The sequence below is a fragment of the Bos indicus genome, chromosome 15 (assembly GCF_029378745.1).
Source record: "Bos indicus isolate NIAB-ARS_2022 breed Sahiwal x Tharparkar chromosome 15, NIAB-ARS_B.indTharparkar_mat_pri_1.0, whole genome shotgun sequence".
Classification (NCBI taxonomy): Eukaryota; Metazoa; Chordata; class Mammalia; order Artiodactyla; family Bovidae; genus Bos; species Bos indicus.
In genome coordinates this window covers 64253011-64278055 of record NC_091774.1, presented here as the reverse complement: position 1 = coordinate 64278055, position 25045 = coordinate 64253011, and the positions used below count along the sequence as shown (strand labels likewise).

At 34.6% G+C, this 25045-nt stretch overlaps 1 protein-coding gene across 2 annotated transcripts in view; it reads left to right on the top strand.

Moving 5' to 3' along the window:
* Positions 1–25045, top strand: part of CSTF3 (cleavage stimulation factor subunit 3) — a 68729-nt gene that overhangs the window by 3319 nt on the left and 40365 nt on the right. For both annotated transcript variants that reach the window (XM_070804010.1, XM_070804011.1), the window contains exons 2-3: positions 14793–14894; positions 15017–15112. In XM_070804010.1, the coding sequence (XP_070660111.1) occupies positions 14793–14894; positions 15017–15112 (198 nt within the window). The remainder of the gene's footprint in view (positions 1–14792; positions 14895–15016; positions 15113–25045) is intronic.

Genomic DNA, 25045 nt, shown 5'->3' with positions numbered 1-25045 from the left:
AAACAAAACTTGAATAATGAGAAGAAGATCAAAACCACTCTGAATGGTAGATTTGCTTTGGAAAGATGCCAAGGGGTTTCCCTTCTTCGAGATATGAATTGTAGATTTCTTTTAGCTGTTTAGCATTGAAACTCAAAAAAAATGATAATTTGTTCAGTAAACCTGAAAATATTTTACATTTGTTATTCAAAATTATGTATTAATAATTCAAATTCATAATTTGAAATGTATTCAAAAATATAGATGGTCATTTCTTGGTACTGAATCTCTGGATTTGTGCTCTTTGAAAGAGGGAAATGATTGTAGACAAGCAAAATCAAGAGTGAGGTTTATTGTGTGTGGTTTTTTTTTAACTCTTGTAAGGATGTTCTGTTTTACATTTAGAGTGCTGTTTAAATTACTTTGCAGTGTTGGTGGATATTCTGGAGCCTCGTGTTTACTGTTTTTGCCAGTTTAGTCATGACAGAACCACATGCATATAGATTTCCCCCCTGACAAAAGCACATCTGGTTCCCCCGTGGAATTATGGCTCTATTTTTATCTTGTACACTTTTTTCTAATTGCTTGATTCAACTTTTGATCTCATTCTTCACATCATTTTACCTTGTGCGCCACCTCTACAGCATTTAATAGGCTATTTCGAGTTCGTTCACTGAGTTTAGAATTCAAAGGGTTGCCTTATTCACCTTAAAAACCTAGATCACTGTTTTGGTAATTAAAGGTGAAATGGATAAATTTTTGCACTCAGGCCATATGCTATATGTTAGAAAATTTTATAGAATTGTATCTTCTTGGGAAGATAGGTGCTTATAATTACTGATAATACAAAATAAAGTATTTTGGGCATAAGAGTGAATGGTTTCTAAAGTTTTGTTGACCAACAGAAAAAGAGGAAGGGAGAAATGTATTTGGCCAAGTCAATTCAGATGAAGCTTTAAGTCCCTAAACTTCTGATTCTACACTTTTGTCTTTCAGAAATAAGATTTCAGTTTTCAAACAATTCATAGCCTATCCTAGAGTTAGGAAGGCCTGAAGTATAAAAAGAATGATCTTTACTTTGGAGGGGTGGGGGGAAGAATTATGTGACTTGAAGAAGCTCAAATTAATGGCTAATAAAGTTCTTAACAAAGAGGAGAATTCAGGGCCATAGAAGTGTTTTGCTTTTGGTGAAAAATAAGTTTAGGAAGATATAGAAAATATGAGAAATATGTGTTCTATTTTGTACTTATTAATTAGGAAAGAAAGATAAAACTGTTGAAACCTGACTTATTTTGTTGAGTAACGATTAGTATCTAGTAGTGGTTAAAAGGAAATAGTGCCTATTTTAAACCTAAGTGGATGTGTGTGAAGGTTAGAAGAGGAAGTGAAAAAGCCAAGAATATACGTTATATGATAGTCTTTTCTTTGGATACAATTATTTTTATCTGTTTTTAACAAAATCTTTCTGTAATAGCCTTTTCTAACTTTCCCCTGTCCTGTTTTAAGTGATACTTAGTGTAACAGTTTTGGACAGGCAAGGTTGATTTGATCTTATTGTTAATATTTCTTGAGGAAATTTACTATAGAGGATACTATATCTGGCAGTAATTGTTCCTAAGAGAGATAGATCTGTGTTTACAGTACTGGTTTTCCTGAAAAGTACAACAGAGGGAGGTTGTGTTAGACGAGACTGCATTCTCTCTTCCTTAGGAACACAAAAATTTGCATCCTAGATAGGCCTTCCAGAATGGTAAAATCTATTCAGATGTTTGTATCTATTAAGTGGATGATTGCAAAAAACAATTCATAGTTTTCGACTTTTCTGCCATTATCTCTAAATCTTTATTCTTTTTTAGACAAGACCTAGTTGTGAATTTGAGTCTTCTTGTTTTTAATGAATAGTTGGTAATGGTGTGAGATTGATTTTAAAAGAGATTTTAGTTGGGCAAATGTTTAACCTAATTTTAGATTAATGGATAGTTTATAATAGGCAGTAAATTTTTATTAAAACCCGAAAGGTAAAAGTATTCTTAATTGTTGTCTTTCTAGTGTTTCACTTAGCTTATCAAATAAATTAATATTTTGGTCCCTCCTGATCAAAAGAAGCTGCGTTTTTCACATTCTAAAAGATTAAGATTTTTATGTATAAAACAAATACTTCGAAGCTGTTTGTTTCCTAGCGAATGAATAAACAAATGTAAGAAGTAAGTATGATAAGTATAATTATTTAGACCAATAACTGTTAGCCTGCTTATTCTAAGTTTTTGAAATGGTTGTACGTTTAGTAGATTTAAGTTTTTGAAAGATTTGAAGGGATTATATGCAGGATATATATTCAGATTTGTTCACTGAAAACATCTAGTAGTTTTGTCGCACTGGTAAAGGAACATAGGACTAGGCTGGCATCCAGTACTAATGTCACCTTAGTTCTGGATGCCTTAGGCATATGAATTGGCTTAGTTACTTGAATAGTCTTGCAGAGTACTACTCTAGTCTAGTTTTGATTTTGGAAAAAGACTACCAAGAGAAACTTACGAGTTGAAACATTTAGTATTTGCAGTTTTCTTAATATTTTAACAACAACAACAAAAGGAATGACTTGGGTCTGATTCTGCTTTATTTTTGAGGAAACAACATTTGGGGAAACACGTATTTATAGAACAGATGGATTAGGTGGTGGTTCTCAACATGGAGTCAGTGGTCCATTGTATCATATTCACTTAGGTGCTTCATTATTGCCTGTACCTCAATTTTAGATATGTTGTAATAGATTCTGTAGGTGAGGCTGAAAATCTTCATTGGAAATGAGTATCACAGTAATATTTAAGTAAATGAGTTTGTAAACCACTTAGGTTAGGGATTGAAGATACTTGGACCTTCAAAGTTGGTTTTGAATACATTGATAAAATAAATGGAGAAAAACGTTGCAGATTATACACATGGACATCACCAGATGGTCAACACCAAAATCAGGTTGATTATATTCTTTGCAGCCAAAGATGGAGAAGCTCTATACAGTCAGCAAAAACAAGACCGGGAGCTGGCTGTGGCTCAGATCATGAACTCCTTATTGCCAAATTCAGACTTAAATTGAAGAAAGTAGGGAAAACCACTAGACCATTCAGGTATGACCTAAATCCCTTCTGATTATACAGTAGAAGTGAGAAATAGATTTAAGGGACTAGATCTGATAGACAGAGTACCTGATGAATTATGGACAGAGGCTTGTGACATTGTACAGGAGACAGGGATCAAGACCATCCCCATGGAAAAGAAATGCAAACAAGCAAAATGGCTGTCTGAGGAGGCCTTACAAATAGCTGTGAAGAGAAGCGAGAAGCAAAGGAGAAAAGGAAAGTTATAAGCATCTGAATGCAGAGTTCTGAAGAATAGCAAGGAGAGATTAAAAGCCTTCTTCAGCGATCAATGCAAAGAAATAGAGGAAAACAACAGAAGGGGAAAGACTAGAGATCTCTTCAAGAAAATTAGAGATACCAAGGGAACATTTCATGCAAAGATGGGCTCGATAAAGGACAGAAATGGTATGGACCTAACAGAAGCACAAGATATTAAGAAGAGGTGGCAAGAATACACAGAAGAACTGTACAAAAAAGATCTTCACGACCCAGATAATCATGATGGTGTGATCACTCACCTAGAGCCAGACATCCTGGAACGTGAAGTCAAGTGGGCCTTAGAAAGCATCACTACAAACAAAGCTAGTGGAGGTGATGGAATTCCAAGTGAGCTATTCCAAATCCTGAAAGATGATGCTGTGAAAGTGCTGCACTCAATATGCCAGCAAATCTGGAAAACTCAGCAGTGGCCACAGGACTGGAAAAGGTCAGTTTTCATTCCAATCCCAAAGAAAGGCAATGCCAAAGAATGCTCAAACGACTGCACAATTGCACTCATCTCACACGCTAGTAAAGTAATGCTCAAAATTATCCAAGCCAGGCTTCAGCAGTATGTGAACCATGAACTTCCAGATGTTCAAGCTGGTTTTAGAAAAGGCAGAGGAAACAGAGATCAAATTGCCAACATCCGCTGGATCATGGAAAAAGCAAAGAGAGTTCCAGAAAAACATCTATTTCTGCTTTATTGACTACACCAAAGTCTTTGACTGTCTGGATCACAGTCAACTGTGGAAAATTCTGAAAGAGATGGGAATACCAGACCACCTGACCTACCTCTTAGAGAAGCCTGTATGCAGGTCAGGAGGCAACAGTTAGAACTGGACATGGAACAACAGACTGGTTCCAAATAGGAAAAGGAGTACGTCAAGGCTGTATATCGTCACCCTGCTTATTTAACTTCTATGCAGAGTACATCATGAGAAACGCTGGGCTGGAAGAAGCACAAGCTGGAATCGAGATTGCTGAAGAAATATCAATAACCTCAGATATGCAGATGACACCACCCTTATGGCAGAAAGTGAAGAGGAACTAAAAAGCCTCTTGATGAAAGTGAAAGAGGAGAGTGAAAAAGTTGGCTTAAAGCTCAACATTCAGAAAACAAAGATCATGGCATCTGGTCCCATCACTTCATGGCAGATAGATGGGGAAACAGTGGAAACAGTGTCAGACTTTATATTTGGGGGCTCCAAAGTCACTGCAGATGGTGATTGCTGCCATGAAATTAAAAGACGCTTACTCCTTGGAAGGAAAGTTATGACCAACCTAGACAGCATATTCAAAAGCAGAGATATACTTTGCCAACAAAGGTCCGTCTAGTCAAGCAACTGAACTGAACTGAGGCCTTTGATAGTATTTAACTGATTTTTCTCTCCCTACTATATTTATCAGTTACTAGTTCATTCGCTCAGTTGTGTCCAACTCTTTGTGACCCCATGAATTGCAGCATGCCAGGCCTCCCTGTCCATCACCAACTCCCAGAGTTCACTCAGACTCATGTCCATCGAGTCGATGATGCATTCCAGCCATCTCATCCTCTGTCGTCCCCTTCTCCTGCCCCCAATCCCTCCCAGCCTCAGGATCTTTTCCAATGAGTCAACTCTTTGCATGAGGTGGCCAAACAAAGTATTGGAGTTTCAATCTCCTTTAGTATAGACTGGTTGGATCTCCTTGCCAGTCCAAGGGACTCTCAAGAGTCTTCTCCAACACCACAGTTCAAAAGCATCAATTCTTCTGCGCTCAGCTTTCTTCACAGTCCAACTCTCACATCCATACATGACCACTGGAAAAACCATAGCCTTGACTAGATGGACCTTTGTTGGCAAAGTAATGTCTCTGCTTTTGAATATGCTGTCTAGGTTGGTCATAACTTTGTTTCCAAGGAGTAAGCGTCTTTTAATTTCATGACTGCAATCACCATCTGCAGTGACTTTGGGGCCCCCAAAAATAAAGGCTGACACTGTTTCCACTGTTTCCCCATCTACCTGCCATGAAGTGATGGGACCAGATGCCATGATCTTCGTTTTCTGAATGTTGAGCTTTAAGCCAACTTTTTCACTCTCCTCTTTGACTTTCATCAAGAGGCTTTTTAGTTCCTCTTCACTTTCTGCCATAAGGGTGATGTCATCTACATATCTGAGGTTATTGATATTTCTTCCAGCAATCTTGATTCCAGCTTGTGCTTCTTCCAGCCCAGCGTTTCTCATGATGTACTCTGCATAGAAGTTAAATAAGCAGGGTAACAATATACAGCCTTGACATACTCCTTTTCCTATTTGGAACCAGTCTGTTGTTTCATGTCCAGTTCTAACTGTTGCTTCCTGACCTGCATATAGGTTTCTCAAGAGGCAGGTCAGGTGGTCTGGTAGTCCCTACTATATTTAGTCACTCATGAATGGAAAATACTCATTATAAAACTAGTTTTGTGACTCTGCTAGTTCTGTTGCAAAGATCATCAAAACTCTTGGTCAAAAAGCTGATGTAGCTTTACATTCTTTAACTTACTATATCCCTCTCTACATACTTTTGATTTTTATCACTTGGTTTAAATTTTCACTGACTTCTATTTGAATTTAATTTACATATGACCTCCAGCATAACACTCTCTCCATATATCACAAAAATAGCTATTTGAAGAAAGTGAAGTACTTTTTTTTTTTTTTCCTGTCCCAAGTTTTACTTCCCTGGTGGAAATGGAAAGAAGAAATTAAGTTAGATTATACACATCACTGACTCAGTGGACATGAGTTTGAGTAAACTCTGGGAGTTGGTGATGGACAGGGAGGCCTGGCATGCTGCAGTCCATGAGGTCACAAAGAGTTGCACACAACTGAGTGACTGAACTGAGCTGACTGATACATTTAAAATCATTAATATAAATGTCTGTCACTTCTCCACACCCCACCCTATTGACAACTACCTAATATAAATTAAACTATTGTATAGACGGTGGTTTGCAGCCTCACTTTCCCAGAAGCTATGTGGCATATCCATGACACATGACAATTGTAAGAAAAGATTATTAAAAATGCTTCTTCTTTTTCAGACTACATAATTGTATTTTTTGGTCTTCATCAAAAATGATATATTGCAGCAGATTGAAAGCAGAAGCCAGATGTTAAAGAGATCACAAAAATGTAAAACAGTGACATCATTTTCACTAATTTGTTGTTGTCCTGGAAAATATTTTTAACTAAAATTAGAAATTTATTTTTAAATGAATTAACATTAAAATTTTTGCAGTTTTAATTTCTAATATAATATTGATAGATTTGACCCACATTTTATAAAGTGTCTCTAGTTCCTCAGTTGTAAGACTGCAAAGTGATTCTCTATAAGAAGTTTGAGAACCATTGAAATAATGCATGGAACCTGTGAGACAATATTGTAAGTTCTGTTTCTCTGAGTTAGCTTCCCATAGCAAAAAGAAGGTAAAAAGACAACCAACTGAAGGGTAGAAAATTTTTGTAAACTATATATCCAATAATTAACTAATAGCTATAATATGTAAAAACACTTGCAATGCAATAACAAAAAAAATAAAATGGGCAAGGTATCTGGAAGGACATTAACTATATACAAATAGCCAATAAAAACATGAAAAGTGTTGAACTTCACTAACTACCAGTGAAATAAAGATCAAAACTACAATGAGATACCACTCTACTGTCATTTAAAATTATCAAAAAGGTAGATAATACCAAGTGTTGGTCAGAATGTAAGAAAAATTGGAGCCCTTTTACTGGTGGAACTGTAAAATGGTTCAGTCACTTTGGAAAACAGTCTGACACTTCTTCAGAGTGTTACATAGTTTGCTTTATGGCATAACAGTTTTACTTCTGGGTATGCTAAGTTGCTTCAGTTGTGTCCAACCCTGTGCGACCCCACAGACGGCAGCCCATCAGGCTCCCCTGTCTCTGGGATTCTCCAGGCAAAAACACTGGGGTGGGTTGCCATTTCCTTCTCCAGTGCATGAAAGTGAAAAGGGAAAGTAAAGTCGCTCAGTCGTGTCTGACTCTTAGCGACCCCATGAACTGCAGCCCACAAGGCTCCTCCGTCCATGGGATTTGCCAGGCAAGAGTACTGGAGTGGTATACACCTAAGTAAAAAGAAAATACAAAAGGAGCTCCACTCAAAAACTAGAAATAATCCAAATGTCCATCGACTGTTTAGTAAAATGTGGGATATCCATTCAGTTCAATATTTGGCACTGGAAAGTACTGATATGAAGACATGAAGTTTGAAAACATGCAAAGTGAAAGTCAGAAACAAAACACATTGTGTTATTTACATGAAATGCCTACACATTTATGGAAACAGATTGGTGGTTGCATAGGCCTAGACGGATTGGGAAATGGGAATGCCAGTTAATGGGTATGGGTTTTTATTTAGGGTGGTAAAAATGTTCTAAAATTTATTGTGATAGTGAATATACTAAATTTAAGCATTGAATTTTACATTTTAAATGGGTGAATTGTATGGAATTTGATTGTCTCAATAAAGCTATTATTAAAAAGTCAAACATGTATAATGTATCCTACCTCCATCCTTTAAGTCAGTTGTCCATGGGGGAATTCTTCAGAGAGAAGTTGGTATTTTAGCAATACTCTACGACTAGAAAAATTGTTCATAGAACACACACTCAGGTAGTTCCTCAGCAGCATTTTTGCCTTCTACAAAAAAAGTCTGTCATCTGCTTCACAAGTTTTTCTGATTTTTGTACCCATTTGAAATAGTATATGTTGATGTGTATCTGTATACTTCTTACAGTCTTATAATGTTTCTGATTTTTAAAATTGTGCAAATCAAAGCAGCTCCCAATGTCCTACTAGTATCATTAAATGTGCATGCATTGGGAACTGAACTAGTCCAGCCTTTGTTCTGCTCATTTGATTTGGGGCCCATCCTATTCCCCATTAACATCCCCCTATAGGATGATAATAGAATTACAGGTATTCCAAAGACAAGCTGGATTTTGATAGTTTCTTTATAGTTGTTTTTGGGACATGTAAACATGAGATGGCTGTTTGGCTATAACTAAACAGAGTTCTGACCTCATTCCATTACAAATGGGCACTAGAAACTTGAGACAAGTTTTCTTAAAGTGACTTATTTCTCTGATCTGGCAACAGATTCAGAAAATAATATTGGGTTGGCCAGAACAAGTTTTTCTGTAAGGTGTTGTGGAAAATGACAAGTGAACTTTTTGGCCAACCCAGTAATACAACTCTGTTCTTTATGAAGCCTCAGTCTACTTGTTGATTCTAGAAAACTTCCATTTTCATTTGCTCAACAGCAAATACAGTAGCCAGACCACAAAACAAAAATGTTACACTCTTTGGTTACCCAACTGGTTCATATCTGTGACAATGAATGACTTCTTATTGTGAGAAATGTGGCCTTTAACTACTAGAGGATACTGGGCCGTTTCAGTTATCTTCTATTAATTCAGTTGATAGAGAATTATATATATAGATTCTTTTACAAACATTTGACTACATTCTTGTCCGGAGGAAAACATTTACCATTGTAAAAGATTCTGCAAAGAGCTGATTCATAATTCTGCCAGATTTAACTGGACTTTGGGCAGATTCATGTAATTTAATTATATTTTTTATTATAGAATGGGATTATTGGTTATTTAACAAGGAGTGGTGATTAGTGCCTAACATAGTAGATGGTCAATAAATGTTTTGTTTTACATTTGATCCATCATCCTTTCCTTGGGCTTCTTAGTCCATGGTAACTCCTTCCTCCAGGTGTCTATTGATACAATTTTTGGTGTTCCATGAACTTGAATGGACAAAATAAAACTATTTTCACTGATTTTAACTGAAATCAAGCCTTCTATTATGAATGTGGGCAAGAAACCATGCTAGTACTGTTAGCAACAGCTGTGTGACTGGGACAGAAGGATTCACAGTGCTATTAGCACTCATCAGTAGACTCACTAGATTTCATGTGATAAGTGTTTGTTACTGTGTAAAACTTTAAGATATTTAGATAATTATATTTCAGTATAATTGAATCCTACATAGTTTATTTTGTATATTTGAGAACATTATCCTGTGAAAGTTCCCACGGACATCAGTGGCAAGAAGGTACAGCGGTACCAAAAAAAAAAAAAAAAGTTTGGAACTGCTTGTTGTTGTTTAGTTGCTAAATCGTGTCTGACTCTTGTGACCTCCTGGACTGTAGCCCACCAGTCTCTCTGTCCAAAGGGTTTACCAGGCAAGAATACTGGAGTGGGTTGCCCGTCTCCTGCATTGGCAGGTGGATTCTTTACCACTGAGCCAGAGCCCTTACTTTCAACTCAGCTGCACATTGCGACCACCTGGTGCTGTGTGCCACTTGATGCTGTCATGTCTGGCTTTTTCGAACTCTGTGGACTGCAGCTTGCCAGGCTCCATCTGTCCGTGGGATTCTCCAGGCAAGAATACTGGACTGGGCTGCCATTCCCTTCTCCAGGGAATCTTCCCAACCCAGGGATCAAACCTGCATCCCTTATGTCTCTTGAATTGGACCTGAAGAGTTTTTTTAAAAACAGTGACAGTTCAGGCTCATTCCTAGAGATTTTATTTCAAATGATCCAGAGTGAGACTTGAGTATCTTTTTAAATGCTCTTTACCCAAGGTGATTCTGATGTGCTGCCAGGGTTGAGAATCACTAAATGAATGGCTTATTTTATTTCATAAGGAGACTTTTATCCTTGCTGCAGTTATGCTGGTCAGATATTAGATGCCATCTTCTGAGTTTCTCTGTTCTGCAGATTATGGTATGTGTTGTTGTTCAATCACTAAGTTGTGTCCAACTCTTTGCAACCCCATGAACTGCAGCACTCCAGACTTGCCTGTCCTTCAGTATTTCCCAGAGTTTGGTCAAATTCATGTTCATTGAGTTGGTGATGCTATCCAACCATTTCATCTGCTTCCCTCTTCTCTGTTTGCCTTCAATCTTTCCCAGTATCAGAGTCTTTTCCAGTGAATTGGCTCTTTGCATCAAGTAACGAAAGTGTTGGAGCTTCAACTTTAACATCAGTCCTTTCAGTGAGTATTCAGGGTTGATTTCCTTTAGGATTGACTGGTTTGATTTCCTTGCTACTCAGGGGCCTCTAAAGAGTCTTCTCCAGCACCACAGTTCAAAAGCATCAATTCCTTGGTGCTCAGCCTTCTTTATGGTCCAACTCTCATATCTGTACATGACTTTTGGAAAAACCATAGCTTTAACTGTGTGGATCTTTGTTGACAAAGTGTTGTCTCTGCTTTTTAATATGCTCTCTAGTTCGTCGTAGCTTTTCTTCCAAGGAACCAGGTGTCTTTTAATTTCATGGCTGCAGTCTCTGTCAACAATGATTTTGGAGCCCCAAAAAATAAAATCTGCCACCGCTTCCACTTTTCCCCTTCTATTTGCCATGAAGTGTTAGGACTGGATGCCATGATCTTAGTTTTTTGAATGTTGAGTTTTAAGCCAGCTTTTTCATTCTCCACTTTCACCCTTATCAAGAAGCTCTTTAGTTCTTCTTCATACTCTGCCCTTAGAGTGGTATCATCTGCATATCTGAGATTGTTGATATTTCTCTTGGCAGTCTTGATTCCAGCTTGTGATTCATCAGCCAGGCATTTCACATGATGTACTCTGCATATAAGTAGAGTATACATTATCTAATTTGGTAGGTTAATTTTGAAGACGTGAATTTGAATGATTTGGCCTCCCATCAGACTGCTTTGAAATACTAATTGTTATTTTTAGTAGCTTTGATTAGCTTAGCTGATTTTTAGGTTGTAATTTAAAGTATCATATTTACTTATTTTATCATTAATATCATTAATATTTTATGATTCATATCTTACAAACCCTCATTTATTTTAAAATATTTTTAAAATTTGTTTTGTCAAGAAGTAAACTGAAAGTCTTTGTTTTGTATCCCAGATGCCCCTTAAACAATGCACATAATAGGCACTGAGGAAATATTTTTCAGGTGAACAGTAAAACTTCAAACAGCAGAAGAGTATGTATACGATGTGTAAAGTACACTTGTATGTGGTGTGCGTGTATCTCCCCAGCCACACCTACTTTTTTTTTAACTGGCTATTATGTCCCATGTTGCTGTTTATAGACCTGCCTTGTTTGTTCTTTTGGTGGTTGCAAATTCCATAATTTATTTAACCAGTTTCTTTTTTTTGATTATTTAAATTATTCCTAGTCTTGCACAGCAACAAACAGCCACATAGCTGAGTATTCTGTGCATATCTTTGTATACATGTAGAGTAGGATAAGGAGAAGGCAATGGCACCCCAGTCCAGTACTCTTGCCTGGGAAATCCCGTAGACGGAGGAGCCTGGTAGGGTACAGTCCATGGGGTTGCGAAGACTCGGACACGACTGAGCGACTTCACTTTCACACACTGGAGAAGGAAATGGCAACCCAACTCCAGTGTTCTTGCCTGGAGAATCCCAGGGACAGAGGAGCCTGGTGGGCTGCCGTCTATGGGGTCGCACAGAGTTGGACACCACTAACGTGACTTAGCAGAGTAGGATAAGTAGAACTGGAATGCAGGGTCAGATATTCATGTTACCTTTTGGTCAGTATTACTGCTTGCTCCTGCCAACAGTTTGAGAATGTCTGTTTATACATATCTTGACCAGTTCAGTCAGTCAGTTGAGTCACTTAAGTCGTGTCTGACTCTCTGTGACCCCGTGGACGGAAGCACGCCAGGCTTCCCTGTCCATTACCAACTCCTGGAGCTTGCTCAGACTCATGTCCATCAAGTCGGTGATACCATCCAACCACCTTATTCTGTCGTCCCTTTCTACTCCTGCCTTCAGTCTTTCCCAGCATCGGGGTCTTTTCCAGTGAGTCAGTTCTTTGCGTCAGGTGGCCAAAGTATTGGAGTTTTAGCTTCAGCATCAGTCCTTCTAATTAATATTCAGGACTGATTTCCTTTAGGATGGACTGATTTGATTTGATAATATCTTTGCCAGTGCAGTGTTAATTATAAAATACCTTTGATATCTTATTTTATATGGCTTATATTTGTTTTGTTTTCAGTGTTTAAAGTTCATTGTTCTTTTTCTATGAGCTGTTTGAATACTTTGCCCATTTTGTTCTTTAGTTTTTGATGTTTTAGTGACTAGATGTTATATTAATAAATTTAATATTTTGCCATATGTGCTGGGGATATTTTTTTCAAGTTCATCTTTTCACTTTCATTGTGATACTTTCCCCCTGGACAAATGTAAATAAACTTTACAAATTAAGTTTACTCTTTTCAAAGGCTTTTAAAGAGCATTCCCACACAAAGATAAATTTCAGTACATTTTCTGATGGTTCTTTCTTGTGTTTTTGTTTTTAATGTTTTTGATTTGTCTGAAATTAATTTGATAGAATGGTTAAAATTGGGATTCATCTTTTATTGACTTTGCAGTTCTAAGATAGTTATTCTAGCATCATGCATTGAATAACCCAACATTCTGATTTCAAATAACACCTTTATTTGCTAATTTTCCATGTATCCTCTTTCTGAACCATCCTGATCCGGTGATTGGTTGATCACCATTGCAGAACTCTTTTATTCTGTATCATGTTTAGTATATGAGTGGGGCCAGTGGTTTTCCTTTATTAAACTTTTCCAGTTTTAGTTTCTTGAGCAAGCTTCTGAAAGCTCTTGTGTATTAGTAGGACATCATAATTTTGATAGAAAATCACATTAGTCTTTTAAAACACATTTTCCTTTCTAAATGTGTACTTATCAGTGGTGGAAACTTGATTTATTCCAAAGGAAAGTATACTTCTTCCAGGTAGTTTTTCCCACCTAAACACATGACTTAAAAATTTTTTCCCCAACTGGTAATTCAACAGAATTGCTTGGTGATATATTAAGTGCCACTGAAGAAGGTGAGGGGGGAAGAGATGTTAGAGGCAATGCTTCCCTCTCTTGAATATTACTAATATTTATTGCTACATTGGGCTTCCGTGGTGGCTAAGATGGTAAAAGAATCCACCTGCAATGTGGGAGACCTGGGTTCGATCCCTGGGTTAGGAAGATCCCCTGGAGGAGGGCATGGTAACCCAATCCAGTAGTCTTGCCTAGAGAATCCCCATGGACAGAGGTCCTTGGCGGGCTGTAGTCCATGGGGTTGCAAAGAGTTGGACATGACAGCACAGCACAGCATTGCTGTATTACGATTTCAGGAAGTCCTCCCACAAAGGCAGAACAAAACTTCATGCAAATTTATCTGGCGTATTTCGTATCCGTTTCTTTTTGTGGTACAAAATAATATTGTGAACAACAATTTGAAAAGTAATGCTTGTATGTGTGCCATGGGTCCTGGCTACTTTTTTAGGTATTGGCTTTAAGATTGTATTTCTATAATAAAAATAAAACCACCTTTTATTAAAGAGTTTAGAAAATACTGAGAAAGGGGGGGAAGTCAGCTGTCCATCTACCACACATCACCCAGACATAACTACTATTTTACAATTACAGTCTTTTCAGTCTCTTTCATTGTAGATTTCTTTAATAGTTTTTGTATACAGTTGTAAGTACAGTTTCATATAGTTTGCTGTATATACAGTTTGTAAATCATGCTTTTAAAACTTTTACGTCAAAATAAAGTTTTCATGTCATTTCATGCTTTTTCATTGTGATTCAGGATGAATTCTCTATAGCAGTGTTTCTTAATGTTGGTCCAGGGACCTTGTGGGTTCCTAAGACTTTGATCTGTGAGTTCATACTGTTTCATAATAGATTTAAGACATTATTTGCCTATTTCACTTTTAATTCTCATGAGTGTACAGTGGAATTTTTACATGATTTGATATGGCAGTAGGTTGAGTTCAGAAGCATATGTGAAAATCCAGCTGCACTTTAAAGCCCACCATATTTATTATACACAGATTTGCAAATATATGTCACAAGGATAATCATCTAAATGAATTTTTAAAGTTATTTTTCATTAAATTTTATTTATGTTAACATGTAAATACTTTTATTATTATTTGTATGTGAATAAATATCTAACTTTGTCTCCGTTTTAATTTCTAACGTGGTAAATACTGAAATAACCTACATAAACGAAAACTCTTTGGTGTACTCACTTTTTAGAGTATAAAAGGGGTCCAAGTCTAAAAAGTTGGAGAACTGCTGCTGTGTTTTATTTCATAAAAAAAGAGATGGGTTTATTTAAATTTAAAAATGTTTTAATTTTTAGGTATGTGTCCATTTGAATTTGTTATTATGCAAGTGATTTAGATTACAGAAAATGAAGGCTTTTATAAGAGGACGTTTTCATGCTTCTTATTGTGATACTGCATCTGGGAACTAATATATTGTTCTTGGATTAAATTAGTCCTGAGATTTTTAAAACAGTAACTTGAGTTCATTATTTTTCTTCCCCCTAGGCAGCTGAGTATGTCCCAGAGAAGGTGAAGAAAGCCGAAAAGAAATTAGAAGAGAATCCTTATGACCTTGACGCTTGGAGCATTCTCATTCGAGAGGCACAGGTTTAGTGATATAGGATTACATTTCCTTCTCTATGGGTCCAATCACACTACTTGGTTCTGCAGTAAATAATATTTTCATAATCCTAACATTGTAAATGCTGTTTATTGGTTTTCAATTTTAGAATCAACCTATAGACAAAGCACGGAAGACTTATGAACGCCTTGTTGCCCAGTTCCCCAGTTCTGGCAGATTCTGGAAACTGTACATTGAAGCAGAGGTTAATATTTTATTTTATTTTTTCTTATATAGCATTTGATGGGAATTGCAACATACACTGTAGTGATAGAAAACAAATTAGGAACATAGATAGCACAAGTAGGACAAGGAGGATTTAAAATGTCTTCTGCCTTTATTTTGTAAAATAGGTATGAAGGAGTAATTAAAATGAATTTTTGAAATTTGGGTCTTTACAAGCTGATGATTGTTGCATTTTGGAGTTGCAACAACATTAAAACAGTTTCAATGGTATTGGAGTGCTTTAGCCTTTTATTTACTTGTCATGTGTCAATTTATTGCCTCCTGTGTCATTTATTTAGAACTCATTTTTCTTTTTATTCCTATTTACAAATGAATCTGGTATTATAAGGAAATACGAAATGTTATTTTAGTTTCATAGGGTGTTTTGAGTGTCTCTGGTGAAATGAAACCTTGAGGTAAAAAATTATTTTGGATTTTAGTTTTGTGAAAATGCATGGTTTGTCAATAAATGTAAGCACTTCAGTAATTTTTAAAGTTTTTCTGTAGGATAAAGTTTACATTATACAGTAATAAGTTAATATGAACTCAAACCTATGTAATCATAATTTACCCAATGATACTTTGATTGGGTTTTTTTTTGTTTTTATTTTGTTTTTTTTTCTTTATAACTGTCTTGAAATTTGAAGTCAGGCATTTTTATTTTAAAGAGTAAAGGCCCCATTCTTGTTTATGATTAGAACGGAAATGTTCACTTTTGAAGATCAGAATTAGCAATCAAGATGATAATAAAATGTTAATGTATTGATAACAGTTGGCACCAAATAATCATTTTTGTGGTGATACATTAATGAGAGGGGGTGAGATGTGAATAGCTGATAATCCACATTAAGCTGAAAATTGATATCCATTTCTTTTTATAACTTATTTATACTTATGAGGTATTCTTATTTGAATATTAATTTATAATATAAATTCTCAACATAATCAAGTACACTGCAGCCTCGTCATAACATTTTCACAATAACTGAAATTTTATAGTATGTGGGTCTGTTTTGGACAAATCAAAGGGCTTTAGTCAGCAGTACTGAACAGACTTCAACACAGCACAGTGTCACCTGTGATGTGTCCCTCAGAATGGACCTAACTAACTGCAGATTTAAATTGAGGCTACAGTGTACTCACTGTATTTGTGTTATAGTTTATATTGTATTATGTTGGGAGTGGGGGAATTACTGGACAATAGCAGGAACATTGTGTGTGTGTGTGTGTGTTGAAGTTTTTCTGTGTGATTGTGTATGTGGTATGTGTGTTTGTGTGTTTGTATGTGTGAGAGAGATTGTATCTTATGTGGAGTCTGGTTGTGATTTTGGACCAAGACCATGTCCTTAAGGTTTTATCACCAATCCTCTTGGACCATTTCCTTCCTTAGTATTTCTAATCATCAGAGTATACTGGCATGAAATTCACCAGGTGAGTGAATAAAACTGTCTGAAGTATGCTGAAGCCAGGATCATCTACATATACTTGGTCTTCATTCCAGTTTGACTTTACATATTAGCTTATATGCAGATATTCTGCAAACTCATCAGAAATTAACATAATTGGTACATGGTATAATGAAATAGTATGTTCTGAGTTTTAGAAATTTCTTTCAGTTCCTCAGATATTCAATTATAATTCATTCATTTTATTATGGTATAATTTAAACTGAAATTAGCTGTTAGATATTCATTCTGTAAGCATAAAGCGCAGTGAGTCTATTTCTTCCACTTCCTAGCTAAAAATAAAAACTAAATTCTAAGACAGACCAGATGTTATTCCAAAGGGCTGAAGTTGTCTAAATAATTGGCTCATTTCACATACTATTTCAGAGCTGTTAGCAGTTGTCTGACATTTATTTAGTTGGTAATGTTTGAAGTTTCACACACCTGGACACACAAATATGAATGTATGTGTAAAACGTCTTTTGATTAAAAAAAATGGTACAGAATATATATGTGTATTTCATTAAATTTTTATTTCTGGTTTAGGAATTAAGATGTTACATTGAATGCAAATTTTAAAAATGCATATGCTGAGCAATGTTTTTCTCTTTCCTAATGTGTTCTTTTTTATTTTCACATATGTACTTTGTTTAGTCTGTGAGGGGCTAAAGTTTTTTTTGGCCTAATCACTCAATGTAGCCTTTAATATTTCTGAAGAAGACACATAGCCTATTTATGATGCATTAAAATCTGAAGTAATAATAAGAATGTCTTCACATTAAAGGAACTACTAACAGTGTTTGCATAACATCCTGTATGCACTCTCAAGAAAATAAAGTTTTGTTAAGACATTTGTTGTAACTCAGTACTTCATGGTGGGAAAATTGTAAAGTTTCTTTTATTTATTGTGCGAGTCCAAATACATTTAGTTCTTTTCTAATAGAAAGTACATACATCTTTTAAAATGAGATACTTTTCTTCCCCAGAGAAACTTCTTGAAAATCCTGCTTAGGAACAAAGTGGCAAGGGGGAGTGGTGTTTTGGGGATTTGGGGAGTCAGAGGGTTGCTTTTAAACTTGGAATATCAATTGGAAATGGGAGCACATTATAAATAATTTTTAGTAAAGAAGTTAATAACACTGTCTGGTATTTTTAATATTTGCCAGTATATCTTTTCTCATATCAGTGAGCATTTAGCAATACTTAGATACTTTTGTAAAATTTGAACTTTAAAATGTCATCCTTAATTCATTACCTACTTTTTTTTTTTTTTTTTGCTTATTGAAGGTAAAATTCTCTTGTTCTAATGAAAGGACATGTAGGACCACCATCTATATATTTAATATACCTATATATAATACATACCTAATTTCAAAATTAGGCCAAATTATTTTAGTATTGTATATATTGTGTAGGAGATCATATTTTGCCTCCAGTTCATAGAATTACTTTCCTCTTGAATTCCAAAATGCTACTTTATGTGGTCTAGCAATATCATAGAAGCGAACAATATGACTCTTCTTAAGTGATATAGTTATAAGTATAAAGTCTTAATTGTTAAGGTATGAAAATAGCAAAGGAAACATCTTAATACATCTCTAGTTGACAGATGTCTAAAATCTGCACTGCAGTATATTTTAGAGTTTAAAAAATGAGAGTTTTTAAACACTAAAGTTAAGGGATATCCATTTAGAGCCTAAGTGCTTGCTCATAATGAACCCCTTTTTAGAATGGTCACTAAGTATTAGTGAATTGAAAAAATATATAGTTTTTCTGTTTCCCCCTTTTGGTTACTGTAGCTTTTCATATAGCTAGGTAATCAGTGTGACAGCATGTAAGTTACAATGTCTTGGTGTTAGCAGTAATTTGTTTTTAATTGAGCCACATTCATAAGAAATTTTCTTAGGATGATTTTTTAATTGTTAGCTGAAAGAGAAATGAAGAAGGTTAATACTGCTGATAATAGCAACATTGTGTCTTGCTGTCTGTGAAAGCTGTAATTGTTTAATAAAAGTATATAGAGAATTGATTGCCTTTTATTAAAACTATTTTGATGTGAATCCTTTTCTTATAATGGGATGTGAAGTACATACTTCAGTTTTTCAAAATAACCTTTCTACTTGGGAAAAATGACCTTTAAAAATACCTTTCTTCTTGGAAAATCGAAGTGAACTCAGGATGGATCATGGGTGACCTAAATTGAAATAAACTTCTCCACTGTCTATACTGTTTTAATTCCTCTAAGTAGCAGTTTAAACTACTGTGTTATAATGTTTTGTACATGTTGAGCAATGTGATTTTTAAATGCAGGGAAAATTATAGATCACAACTTCTTTTCTATACTTCAGCTTGCAGTCTTCTTTTTAAAAAAATCTGTACTCTTTTCTTATAGATCTGCTCTTTTCTTGTTTGTAATAAATGTTGGTCCATGTCTGTGTGATTATTCAGAGTGTCCTCTAAAATGCAATATGTTTTTTAAATCTGTAGTTTCTTACATGCATGTTTAAATGTAGTGTAGGAGTGTAAAAGAAAACAAACTATTGGCAAACAACTGAACTGATGATCAAATACCTGAAAGTGATATGAATAATTACATACTGTTTTTAAAACAAAGGAAGTATTTACATTTACTATTTTAAGTAGCGAACTTCTATTTTAGGTCTTACTGAAATACCCCATTCATTTTTCTGGCATTATAGTAGCATAGGTATTTAGGTGTTGTCACTTCTACTAACATGATCTATACATTTTTTCCCTTGGAGCCTTTTCTTTTCACCCCAGGCATTGCATAATCTATTTGCAAAGGGACATAGTTAATTTATGTAACAAAATTTCTCTTAAAAAAAAATCTTAGGTTCTATTCTTTATATCTTCAAGATAGTTTATTATGTGAAATGTAGCCATTTATTTTCAGGCAAAATTTTGTACTAATCAACCTGATCACTTTTATATTTTTTTAACTTTGTAAAACAAATTGATAATCATTGCAATCACTGATTAAAAAATCTGGGGAAAAAGGATCATTCCCCCCCCACCCCTTCCAAAGACTCAATTTTTAACCAGACTTTCTTATATTCTATTTCTGTGTATCTCATAAGAGTTATAGTGTATTCTGAAAACCTGGAAAAGGCATTTCTAACCAGGTTTTGTTTAAATTCAAACATTACAAAATTTGTTGTGAAACAAAGGGCTGTTGGATCATGCAGTTTGAGGTTTCCCTGTGGATAGTGGTTTATCCTAAATTTCTTGAGCATTTATGGAATAACAACACTTAATGTACAATATTTGATACTTAATTGGGTGTTGTGTTTTTTTTTTTTTTTTTTCTGATTACTGGGGATTATAATCAGTAAGACGTTAGAGTATTTATTTGGAATACAACCTCCACCCCTATCACAAAAGATATTAAAGATATGCTCCAACACGTGGCAACTATGAATAAACACAAATGAATCTAAGACCTTTACAATAATAGGGAGTTAGAAACCCCTGTATTTGGAAGCAGAATTAATCTATTTTGGTTCTAACTTCTGAGCATAAGGGAACCTGGTGGCAATTAATTGTCTTCCTCTTAAAAGACAAGACCGCATAAAGGCTCAAGTGTTTTCTAACAGGTTTGTTGTTTTATATTTTGTTTAATATGTGCTTTCAACTTAAAAACAGCTGTTCCTTTTAAATGAATGAGTATGGCTCAAGGCATTTCCAAGAAATGAAGATGTCTGAAATAATGATAGTGATATCTATGAAAACTACACTTCTGAATGTGGACGAGAATGCATTTATTTGCTTGTAAATAACTTTTTAAACTTTAATTTTTATTAGTAAGCAATTTTGCTCTTAGCAACTTTGGAGCAGAAAACAAGTAGTTGATTAATATAATGGTATAATAAACTGAATTCTGTATAAAGTTTTCCTCCATGTATTCAGACTCTACAGCAAATTCAACAAAATGGTGAATATTTGCTATGATTACAACCTGTTGAGAAACTAAACGACTTTTCAAAACTCAGGGAAGCATAACCTGGGGTAAGTTTTACCATTTTATATGCTAGGAAACCTCCAAAGAAAAATTTTGTATTTGGAAATGTTAAGTGATAGTTCTGAAAACCATCTGATGTCAAGGACGGTATGAAATATTTTTGTAAAAATATCCAAAGATGAAGTCCCAAAGCTATTTTTAATCTCCCTAATACTTTGATTCATATTACAGAACATGTTTGTTACAACCTTTTTAAAAAAATACAAAGTTTTAGCTCTGGCATATGCAGATAACACTATTGTAAGTCTCTGTCTAAAGATTATATGTGAAATGGTCTTTTTTTTCTTTCAGTTGAGATATAATTGACATACAACATTTTATAAGTCTAAGACATAAAAATAAAATGATTTGATACATGTATGTATTGTGAAATGATTACCACAGTGTTTAGTTAACATATATCACCTCACATATTAACAAGGGGAATGGTATTATGATGACATTTTCCATAACTTACTTTTTCATAACTGAGTTTAAAGAAAAGGTAATGACTTGCATATTGATGATTTTGTTGAAAATTCTTTAATCCAACAAACTGGCTCTATATTACATATTTAAAGTCAAGATGGAGGTTACATTTCAATCAGATTTAGAGCTAGAAGATGAATTAGCTTAGCCCCTTTTCATACATGAGTAAATTAAATCGAGATTGCTACCCATTTGAGCCAAAGTGTGCGAACAACACAATTTTAGGATTACCTGGGAAACTTTTAAACCATTCAGGCTTTGCATTTACCACACCTGCATTACTGACTCAATCTCCAAAGAATGGCCATGTGGGATCTGTTATTGTTAGCTGTTTCTGGCAGCCAGTTTTGGTAACTGAGGCTTTCTTTAGAGGGCAGTAATTGAATCATATTGCTATATGAGTATATTTCACACCTAGCAGAATACTTAATATATTTGTCTGGGTATAAAGTCATTTTCTTTTGACTATGTCATGTTGTGACTTATCAGTCAGTATATTATCTGTCAAGAAGTAATCTTAGAGATATCCATTCTTGTAGTATTTTTGGCAGTGTGACTGTTATATCTGTGGTCAGATTTAGGGTTGCATTACTAAACTTGTTCAGGTTTTTGTTTTTTTCTTTTATTTCTGGGTTTTGAAGCCTGATTTTCTAACTCCATGAACTTTCTTTTTTTAAAAACACAGTATAATCACCTAAGTGCCAAACTCAAGAATCGGCTTTTAAGGAAGTCTCCATGTGTTAAGAGATGGCCGCTTAAACTGTGGCTTGAAAGGATTACTGCAGCCTTTAAAAAAAAAAAAGTTTTGTATTGTGGTATAGCTGATTAACAATATTGTGATAGTTTCAGGTAGACAGCAAAGGGACTCAGCCGTACATTTACTGTATCCATTCTACCTCAAACTCTCCTCCCATTCAAGCTGTCATATAACATTGAGCAGAATTTCATGTTCTATACAGTAGATTCTTCTTGTTGGTTATCCATTTTAAATACAGCAGCGTGTATGTGTCCATCCCAAATTGCTGAACTATCCCTTCCCCTTGATATCCATAAGTTTGTTCGCCAAGTCTGTGAATCTGTTTCTGTTTTGTAAGTTCATTTATATCACTTCTTTTTAGATTCCACATATAAGGGATTTCATAGGATGTTTCTCCTCTGTTTGACTTCATTCAGTTTGACTATAGGTCCATCCATGTTGCTGCAAATGGCGTTTCATTCTTTTCATGGCTGAGTAATATTCCACTGTATATAGGTACCACATCTATCCATTCCTCTGTTGTGGACATTTAGATTGCTTCCACGTCTTGGCTATTGTAAACAGTGCTTACAGCAGCTTTTTTAAATAACTAATGTCAGTTTTAAATAACTATCAGTTCTGGTTTTCCTGAACCATAAGGGATTGGGTTGCATACATCATGACAATACTTTACATTTGCTAATAGCAAAGATACTCTCATACGTACACAAACTTAGAAGTTTAGTCTGTGGTCCACTTTCTACTTTAATTATTGTTCTAGTAACGTCCTTTATAGCAGTCTTTTTAATCAAAATCTAATCCAAGATCATTGTATATAGGTGTCATTCTTCTCCAGTCTCCTTGGATGTTGAACAATTCTGTCTTAAGTTTTTTATTCCTTAATTAAATTCAGGTTTTGTTCACTGCACCTGAAAAGCTGCAGGTGCTTGTGTGTCCTCATCAGAGGCACATGATGTTCATTTACCTCTTACTGGTGATATCAGTGTTGACCTTTTCCTTGACCGTGTATTTACTATTTTTACTTTTATAACTAATAAAATAATGGGGAGATATTTTGAGACTCTGTAAAGATCCTGTTTCTCAACAACTGCCCACTCCATTTGAACTCTTAACAGTTATTGCTTGAATCAGTCATGTTTTTCTAGGGCTTTTCAGTATATGTATTACTGAATATAAATATGTACTTAATTATGCAAATTTCAGCTTATTTTTATTTGAAAACTTGGAAAGTACTGGCTTCTCCTTGCCCTCAGTTGTTTTCCCTTTTGATCAGTTTACTGATACTTGCAGTTAGAAAAGATGATGACTTACCAAATTTGTGCATATTATGGTTATAGCAAGTTTTCTAAATGTAGATCATATACTCTGTCAGTAATGCTTTTAAATTCTATCACAAATCATCAGGGGAGGTTAAAAACTTTGCTTCCCTGCTCATATAGAAACTTAACTGGTTTTGTGTTTTCAAAACAATTTGTAGGCTTTAGGAAATACTGTTATTGATTTACTTAATTGATCAAATGGCAAATTATTTCAAGTAAGAATTTGTATATGTTTTAGAAGTCATGAGATCTTTGACTTTACAGGTTAAAAAAGTCAAAAATCTAGATAAATACTTACGTTTGAAAATACCATGTTTTTCAAGTATTTGCTTAAATTCTCTGTTGTTTCAAGTATAAAGTTAACACTGTAAAGGAAATAATTTCTCTATTAACAGGTCATAAAACATGGAAGTGGTATTTTCCCAGAAGAAGTGATATTTTCTCTGTTGTAAATTTGAGTTTCCCCAAGTTCACGGAAGAGTCATGAGATTTACACTTAAAGAACAGACATTGCAAGTTGAAAGAACTTATATGTCTATGATTTAGTATTTTATAATTGGGCTAGTTATTTGCCATGGATCTTAAGGGGCATGTCAGAATTCTCCTCATTATTATTAAAACAGTGATCTGATAATTTTTGCTAGTATGGAAAAGATATTTAAGTAATTTATTTTTAAAAATGCAAGGAATTTGTAAATTTTAGTCTATAGAGGATAGTATGGAAGAATACTGATGACACAGAATTTAGAACCTGGTGACCTATGATTTGCTGCTGTTAGCTCTTCAAATTAATGTGACCTTTTGGAAGCCATTAATTTTTCTGTTTGCCCTTTCCAATTTTTTATTATGGAAATTTTAAAATAAGTTGAAAGAATAGTATATTATGGTAAATATTTATATACCCTCTGCCTTATCTCAATGTTATATTTTGCAATATGTACTTTTCCCTTCTCTACATACGCAGTATTGTCCTACATAACCACAATTTCATTATCCCACTGAAAAGGAACAGTGTTCTAATATAATTTCATACCCAGCTCGTGTTTATATTTTTCCAACTGTCTCATACTCTTTGTAAAATTCCCTGTTTCTATGATGGATGAAATTCTGTTTTTTATCTTCTTCTTATAGTGGTCCTTTTTCTGCTGTATCTTCTTCTTAATTTTAACAGATTTCATACTATTTCCCACTCTTTTCCTTTCCCCTTCCTTGAGTGTGAATTCAAGTACTGTTTCCAATAATGTGTAAATTGTAAACGGAAACGTCCCCATTAGCTATTTTAGACAAGAGATGTCTTCATAACTATCCTGATATTAGAGAGTGGGATGGGGGATTTTTTATATTTTTATTACTATGAGTTATTTTATTCCAAATTTAAATATATTTACAATCAGTTAAAATTTTTGTGGATCTTACCCAAAATATGCATAGGATTGTACATGAATTCTTAATAGAATTGTACATGAATTCTTAAAAGTAAGCAAATGGTTTGTTTTTTCTTTTTAGTATATGTGCTGCTGAAGTGAGCACTAAGATGTTTTTAAATTATATTACATTTTAAGTGTTGATGTACAAAACTACTAAATTGCATAGAAAAATGACAGTCTATGGACATTTAAGGAAAAAAAAGGATATTTTTGGAGGTGAAATATATTCTAGAAAATCCATTGTTGATTTTTAATTGCTATCTTACTGATAGTGATTTTTTTCCTTTATTCTGATTACTTACCAAAACAATAATAACTAAGAATAATTAGGCCTTTAATATATTCCAGGCACTGTAAAAGTACTTGATAGGAGATATCTGACTAATCACAATTTACCTTTTAAAGTAGGTAAGTATTATCCTCTGTTTTTTCCAGATGTTCAGCTTTTCTGAAGAATT